The 8671-nt window shown below is 39.0% G+C and overlaps 1 protein-coding gene across 1 annotated transcript; it reads right to left on the bottom strand.

Annotated features, from left to right (window-relative positions):
* Positions 1–228: 228 nt before the first annotated feature.
* Positions 229–6731, bottom strand: LOC310773169 (G-protein coupled receptor family C group 6 member A-like). The gene is made up of 6 exons (XM_083633079.1): positions 6613–6731; positions 4364–4682; positions 3306–4109; positions 3047–3172; positions 2801–2876; positions 229–2550 (listed from the first exon to the last, which is right to left on the bottom strand). The coding sequence occupies exons 2-6, from the start codon at positions 4667–4669 to the stop codon at positions 1625–1627; spliced, it is 2238 nt and encodes a 745-aa protein (XP_083489205.1). The 5' UTR covers positions 4670–4682; positions 6613–6731; the 3' UTR covers positions 229–1624.
* Positions 6732–8671: the final 1940 nt, after the last annotated feature.

Here is an 8671-nt window from a genome sequence, read left to right on the forward strand (position 1 = left end):
GGGGAAGAAAACAAACAACTGAGATAGTCTCAGTGTTAATCAAATGAATACATGCTCCCATTAAAATGGAAAATATTACAGTATCGTTCAAAAGGTAAAATATGTCCCTTAACCTAACAAAGCTTGCATCACAGCTTATACATCTGCAGACCCTTCTGGAGGATGCTATGATTAAAAATTCAAAAATTATATGAACTTCATTAGACTCGAATCGCAAGTGTTATGAAAGAAATATTGCCATACCAGCCTCAACACACAGACATAGGTTTCCAAGGTGTCCAAGCATAAGTCCAGATAGGGTTTCATGTCTACCTGGACATTGTTTTGGTGTTTTTGTTTTGTCTGTTTATGTTTAAAAAATTTGCAAATAAAGGGGGAAAATGCATGTATATATACTGAAATTGTGAAAAGGGTCTATACACAGTAGTAGCCTATATATTAGGGGTAGGAATCGCAGAGTAACTCATGATACGATACTATCACGATATTTGGCCCTTGATAGCGATCACGATACAGCGATTCTGCGATAATCGATACATTGCAAGAAATGTAATCTATGATAGCCTACATCACGATATAACTGAAGAGGGGAAAATACCCCGAAAAAGGCATAAAGCAGGAATTACAAAGTGCATACTGCATAGTGCCTCTTTAACACACACTGACTGCAATTTGTCCACGACTCCATGTGTGAAGTTAAATGTTAATCTTTTCAATCTGGGTAAATTCAGTTTACAAAAGAATTGCAAAAGAAATGGAAAAAAGAATGCAAAAATATATACAAAAATAATACAGAAATACTAAAATACATATTTCAGGATAAATGTCATGATGTGGCACCACAATATGGTGCCAGTGTGTCAATAATGTATCGCAAGAGGAAGTCTCATGATATTTTGTCCCACCCCTATACACGTATATTATACTTTCTATTATACCCTTTGTTTTGTTTTTATACAGTATATTTTATATTTCTCTGATGTCTATTCCCATGGACTACAGTTATATTATGTAACCCAGCCTAACTACCAGTATGTGATGTTCTCATTAATGTTTTAAAGATAACAGACCAAACAATCTTGTACTATTGATAGTTGCAGTCGCATACACAAAACTTGTACATCAAAATATTTTAGAAGATGTCACATAATGGAAGAATCAATAAAAAGAAATGGTCACACAAAAATTATAAAATTATATGAACTACATTAGACTTGAATTAATGTGTTTTGAAATGGAAACCTACATAGCCTAGCCTTATACGAGATGTGCCATACCAGCCCCAACACACAGTATACGTTTTAAAATGTACAATCAGTGTATATATAGTTATGTTTAGTTAACATTCATTCACATCACACACTTGCAGCGCATGCTGTAGTATGTATTTTGAACGTAGGAACATTTTGTTTCAATGAAATTTTAAGTTAGTAAGAGCAGAAGTAGTGGAAGCAGCAGCTAATTGGCCATGGGGAATTTATTTCTGAACTATACAACAAAGCTAAACATACTGCAAACAGTTGACTATAACAGGATAGCATAACACTACACACACATACGTCTGCTGACATTGTAATTCCAAAAAACGTCAAGCAATTTGAGCCTAGTCTGAGAGACACATGGCCTATGACTTCACCACAGGCATGCCTTTCTGTTCATAATGCTTCCTGATGTGCTCAGCGATGGCATGCTCATTATTCATCTCTTTCTTCAACACCATGATGTAACACTTGGGGGCGGAGTGACAACAGAGGATGCTGTAGCTAGAAACCACAATGGCAGCAGCTTCTATGGCTTGTGTGTATTTCCCAGGCGTGTTGAGATAGATAGGGATGAAGAGGATCCAAACGACCAAAAACAGCAACATGCCGATGGTGATGAAACTTGCATTTTTATACAGATCTGGCAAGCGTTTCCCTTTGAATGCAAACACGAAACAAGCGAAGGCCAAAAGACCGTTGTAGCCTAACATGGCACCAAATAACGCCTTGGAGCCTGTTGTACACTGAAGTAGGATGGTCTTGTTCAAGGGCTTACGGTAAGGGAACGGGGGATAATGGATCAACCACGGCACACACACGGCCAGCTGGATCCCAAAGATGACGGCGACCACGGCCACAGGCTGGTTCAGCTTCTTCAGCCAAGCACCCATCTTTAGATCAAAGCTGAAGCCCACGCAGATCTGGAGGAGGTTGGCCAGAATGCAGGAGATGCAGAGGGTGAAGGCCATGCCAAAGACAGGCAGGCCTGCCTTACAGGACGAGTCTGTGGGCTTGAGTATGAACGTAAATGTGACGCAGAAGCAGGCCAGCAAGGACAACAGCTCCAAGAAACACAAGTAACCTCCGACAGCCTTCACAATGGGGGTGTTACGATGGATTGCAAACAAAAACGCCACCATAATGGTCATAACAATACCCAAGATTTCAAAGAAGGTCAAAATGATAACGAAAGGATCCGACCAAAGAAGGAATTCAACCGTTTTTTCCAAACACTTGTCCCTCTGCGGAGATGAATACTCATCGTTTTTGCAAGGCTTACATTCCACACCTATGGGAGCAAAACAAAGAAAAACTACATTTAAACATTCTTCCAAAAAGTGTTACAACCATCCCTGGTCTCCCCTATTACATAAGTGTAATGATATTCTGAGTTGTATGTTTATGCTGGTAATCACTCTAGAAGAGAATGGTGGATAGGAAACTGTTTACAGACATGGTTCTCATGTTTGAGATGAGTCATTGTAATTAGTCAAACTTGCCATGTCCAGAAGAATAGTGTCTCCCCCCACACTGAATACATTGCTTGCAGCAGTCTTTCCTTATTTTTAACTCATATCCTGGTTCACATGTTTTAGCGCAGTTGAAAACGGTTACCTTTAAGGACAAAACAGAATCAGTAGAATAATTGATATTTCTATTTGCCAACAAATACTGTATATAGCCTACTGAAACGTTGAAATCACCGTCACATTGCGCATTTTCCAAATTTGATCATGTGGGAGTTTGATATTTCCAGATGAAAAATACTCTCCAATGGTTTTCACGTGGTCCTTTGATTCAGACATGTTCCACTGTAAAATGTCATATCCTACACTGGGGTCACCATTAGCATCAAAGGATATATGCGTGGTGTTCACATTGAAGTTGACTTTCTTGATTTCCTGAAGAAGCTGTGGAGACAAAAATAACAAAACTATTGTAGAGCATGGGCAAATCAATGTATTACTAGGACATTCAGTAATGACAACAGGTATGATCTGTAAGAGTAATGTATCAAGATATATTTATTGTTGCCTTACCTACCTCAAAGGCTGTAAAACTGGCATTACGTTCACACTTTCTGCTGTCACAATTAAGCAAGCTTCTGAGACCTTCAGCAATTACTTTGACAGCTAAGTAGATACCGTACGATTCATCCTGGTCAATGTAATTCACCAAACAACTTGGGTCCAGACATTGCTTGGACCCATCCTGCCTGGTCTTTAATGAGCAGTCTTTCTCCTCAGAGAGATTAGAGCAAGGTGGATATTGTTTCCAGTGATGTTTCAAAAGGGGATTGGTAGTTTCGTTGAACACTGAAATGACATAATCTCTCCAACCAGGGACCTCGTTCATCTTAAAGATGAAGCCGAAGACCTGGCCGACCTTCTGGATGCCTGGTATCGCCAAAATTCTTGAAGAGGTGGACCATGTATCACTTGCAATCCAAGTTCTATTGAGGTTGTGCTGAATCGCTGCTTCCATGATGATATGAATGTTGGAAGCCTTAGTGAAAAGGATGATGGCCTCAGCAGAGGAGTCATTGATCCGTCTCACAAGCTCAGCCAGCTTTCCACGGGTTTGCGACTCGTTGCGGGAAAAGTAAGCAGGCAGGATCATCTTGAAGTCAATGCATACATTCATTGTCTTGAAGGTGTCGATAAGTTTTTCACTGCCATACTTGCCATATTCGTCATCACTTCCCACAACAGCCACTATTTCCCAGTTGAACTGCTCCACCAGCTTAGCAATGCCCATTGTCTGTTTTGCATCACTAGAAACCGTTCGCAGAAAAGTAGGGAACTTCAACTTCCTACTGAGAAGTTCGCTGGTCGATGCGTAACTAATCTGTGTTTAGCAAACAAAGAGCAAATCATCTTGTTGAAATGATGCCGCAGTTTTACATTGTAATGCTAAGAGAGAATACTTAAGAATTGTATTTCTATTATTACTTTGGAAATATTACACAACCTTAAATTTGATAGGAATCCTCTCATGATTTATTCAGCCACACCTGCTAACCATTACTATGTAGACATACAAAACTGTAAGTATAATTAACTGTATAGGACAGTATCAAAAGATCATTGATGAAAACATACCTGGGTAAGCGATGACAGAGCAAATATTCGTGCAACAACTACTGACAGTTCTGAAGTCCTCTCACCAATCACTACTTTAGCACGTGGTTCAGGTAAAGCAGAGCTTAATTGTCCCGGTAGTAAACAGCTATGACTATGAGGATCGGACTGGCCCTTCAGGAGCTCCAGTGTTGCTCTGATGGCAAATGTGGCATCTCCACAAGTGTCGTAGATGTCATATCCAAGTGTCAGGTCGGGTAGAACCCTTGGTGTTTGTTGGTTTATTCCATGGATGGCAAATATCATCACTTGAGTCCGTAGGAACATTTGGAGATCATACCTAAATTACATAGATTGAGAGAAGACAGTTGGTGTTCCTATCCTTATTCAATAACACTTTAGAATACAGCCCGCAACTTACAGGGTAAGTACAGGGTAACACTTACAGGGTAAGTACAGGATACAAAATCTACAAAATCTGTACTTACCCTAAGTACAGGGTACTTACAGGGTAAGTACAGGGTACTTGGGTAAGTACAGGGTACTTACAGGGTACCTACAGGGTAAGTACAGGGTAACAACATAAGTACACTGTAAGTACAGGGAAATCTGTACTTACAGGTTGAGTACAGGGTACAAGATGTGAATTTATGGAAAAGGGGGCCCCTGTAATTATACTGTAGTTACTATGTAACTAGGAGGAAATTAACACTGCGTTAGAATACAGCCCGCTCCCCTGTAGTTACCATGTAGTTACTATGTAACTAGGGGGGATTAACACTGCTTTAGGATGTATGTTTGTAGTTACAGATGATATTAAGATGTTTGTTTATATTCAACTGTATTTATTGTGGGGCTAATTTCTATGTACTTTGTCCTTGAGAGAAAGCTGACAGAATAGACAGTCTGTGATCCACATACCAAGCACTGACGAAGGTCCTAGGACCGAAACGTTTGCTTTTTTATTTTCACTATGAGCACCGAGCACTTTATGGGCAAATAAAAGAAAATTATATTTTCGTAAGTCTCAGTCTAAGGAGTCTTCCTTAAATTACTATGCAGTGAGCGAGTCAATTCTTTCCTTCATTTCCTCTGGACCACCGCACCTGCAGCCAAACCAGAACAAGGGACAAACAAAGGCGCAACAGTTTTCTCCAAAGTTCTTTGTCCTTGAGAGCCACAACTGGAAAGAAATCCTGTAGTAAAGCGATGTTAATCCCCTCTAGTTACATAGTAACTACATGGTAACTGCAGGGGCGTGGGCTATATTCTAAAGCAGTGTTAATTCCCTGTAGTTACATAGTAACTACAGTGCAACTACAGGGGCCCCTTATTTAATAAATTCACATCTTATACCCTGTACTTACCCTGTAAGTTGCGGGCTGTATTCTAAAGCGTTACCACTTATTCTGGTTACTGCTACTACCCTTGTTCATATATTGCCACGATCTGGTGAAAACATTGCATCTCCAAAATAGGTTCAAGAGCTAAGAAAAGCAGCTTTGTCAACCCAATGGCCAGAATAAAACATTGGCATTTTACGTGTTTGCAAACCACGGATAGTAGAACCTCAACGTAAATTTTAAACAAAGCAGTGGTTAATTTGAAAACCTGAACACCTTTCCAATGTTAAATGCAAATATAACAACTTTGGTTATGTTTAGACAAGTAAAACAACTTTGGTTAGCCTGTGTTTAGGAAAGTAAAACAAATTGGTTAAGGTTAGGATTATGCTTTGGATTATAAGCTTAAATAAGAAAAATGTTAAATGTGACTTACAGTTGAAATGTGGACTTTAAACACGTTGGGACACAAACGCAGCTCTCCGGTGTGAAAGGCAAGTGTTTATGCCTTCCATCCACCCCAACCACAACGCCCTTACCGGCCACCGACTATTTCAATAGCAGACTCTTCACATTGATATGTATACACGTATCTAGAAATGTTGATATGGGTATGCAATGTATAGTATTTTTGATTCAGAAACGTTGACATGTTAAGTATCTGTGGATTGCAGAAACATACAATGTCAATGTTTTATTCTGGCAACCAGGCTGGCTTTGGTTTTAGGGTTGACCACCATGTATTTTTGAACTTATCCATTGGGGTTTGAACATATGTGTTTTTGTTTAAGCCCACAACGATGGTGGACTGTGTGTCCCTCTACTTACTAGATACATGGTGGACTGTGTCTTCCTTCAATTAAAGTGACAACATGAAAACAACCTAACTTGGAGTTTGGAGGTTTATTTCTATCAGAGTGTACTTACTTCGTGCAGGAGGCGTTCCCATTCAGCAAGGTTCTATTAGCTTCTAAGTGAATAGGGAAGAGTCCACCAATGATGATGTCCCCAGGAGCGAACACATGCAGTGTACCATTCTCTGCTGACAAACAACAAAATGGACAAATGATACTCACAAAAAGCAATAACAGCGACATTATGGATACACACAGGGCTGAAATACATGTGCACTGTCCCTGTGTCTTCCTCTCTATGAACAGTTCCTGGAGAAGAACTCTCATAACAAGGAAGTTTGAGACGATATTTGCATTGTCAGATTCAATCAGTATTGATGCAAAGCTCTTCCCATATTGACATAGATATCTTCAGAGAACTGTGTGGAATCAACAAGCTGATTTGCATTGGTCACTGGAAAAGTGGCATGACTGTAGATACATTCTAGGTTAGCTACCGGCCGCCAAGGAGGTTATGTTTGTATGTCTGTTTGTCTTTTAGAAGGATTATGGGAAAACTACTGGGCTACTACTAAAGTGAGAGAGAGAAAAAGACAAGAACACACAACACCCTTGGTCTAGGATATCTACATAGTATAAACATCACATACCTGAGCTCAGAATATTTTTCATTTGCATTGGTCACTGGAAAAGTGGCATGACTGCGCATACATTGGTAGTTAGTTACCGGCAGCCTATAGGTTATGTTTTCAGGTATGTTTTCAGAATACTACCTATTGTCTGAATTTAACCCAACTTTGAATTACATAGGCTACTGTCTCTATTGCTGAGGTAAGCAACACTACAAATATTTTAGTTCGCCATATTCCATAAGATGGTGCTACTTGTAAATTGTAGTTTCTGGATCAGTCTGTCATTTGCCTTATAGAAAACAGTGAAGCTAACTCTACATAACAGTTGCTTGTTGGCTGCTCAGCTCTGCATGAATTACATGAACAATAGGATTTGTTCATTCAGCAACGCTAGATTCATAGAGATAATATTACAATAATATTGCTTGGCAAATTCAGCCACCCATAATCAGGTGATCATACATGTAATTGCTTATATGTGTCACTAGAGGTCAGAATTGTATGCTGTCATCCAACATACAAACAGTATGATGTAGGTTGGCTATATCATATCCTATCCAGTCCAGTCCAGGTAAAGCTTGTGTTGGATCATCAGATCATTACTTTTAGCAGTAACTCAGTAATATATTACTTATAGGATTTCAGTAATATTATACCAGTTACTTTGTCAAGTAACTCAAGTTACAAATTGAGTTAAAAAAAATGTAATGGACTGCATTTTTTTTTATTCAATCAAATTTTACACATTTTATTAAAGCAAAGCTCATAGGCCTATTTAAATAAAGATGCAATGATTTCCTAATCAAACTGTCTTTTTATGCAAATAACCACTACAGATGACAATAACAAAGGAAAATAATAACATTTAGAATTTTGGATTGTTTACACCAGGCATGTCCAAAGTCCAGCCCAGGGACCAGACCGATCTTAAGTGTCCCTCTGCTTCTTTCTCAAAATAGCCTATACTATATTTGGCCCTCCACACAGTAGCCTATTAGTTAATCAAGCAAGTTAAATTAGCATTTTTTTCCATTCACATAGGCTAAAGATTTAGAGTTTAGGGTTTTATTAGGATCCCCATTAGGGGATGATGGCACTATTATACAATTTGTAGACAAGCACCAAGTAGGAACAACACAGGCAGAACTAATGTTTTCAGATGGTAAACAAAATCCTTACAGTAGGCTACAATTGTATTGTTTGTGATTTTTTATTTTTATTTTTATAACGCATATGATGTGAGAAGCAGCTGGTCGGCCCCCTGGTAATTTCACATGATCTAATCTGGCCCCCATTAAAAAAGGTTTGGACATCCCTGGTTTACACTGACTTCTATAGGTGGTTGACATTATTTTTCGGGATGTTCCGGCCGGGCAGCGATGTCATTCTGCTGCTGCTGTTGTTTTGGTGAAAGTAATGCAAAAGTAGTGTAGCTAATAAGTAACGAGTTACTCTACACAGACAGTAATATTGTAAAGTATTACTTTGAAATGAAAGTAA

The sequence above is a fragment of the Poromitra crassiceps genome, assembly GCF_964638095.1.
Source record: "Poromitra crassiceps genome assembly, chromosome: 3".
Lineage (NCBI taxonomy): Eukaryota > Metazoa > Chordata > Actinopteri > Beryciformes > Melamphaidae > Poromitra > Poromitra crassiceps.

Excerpts from the sequence above, each read along its gene's own strand:
- LOC310773169 (XM_083633079.1), bottom strand. The coding sequence starts at position 4,669 with ATGTTCCTACGGACTCAAGTGATGATATTTGCCATCCATGGAATAAAC. Across the intron at positions 3,173-3,305 it reads CCAGTTTTACAGCCTTTGAG|CTTCTTCAGGAAATCAAGAA; the intron begins GTAGGTAAGGCA and ends TTGTCTCCACAG. Across the intron at positions 2,551-2,800 it reads GAAAGACTGCTGCAAGCAAT|GTGTGGAATGTAAGCCTTGC; the intron begins GTATTCAGTGTG and ends TTGCTCCCATAG.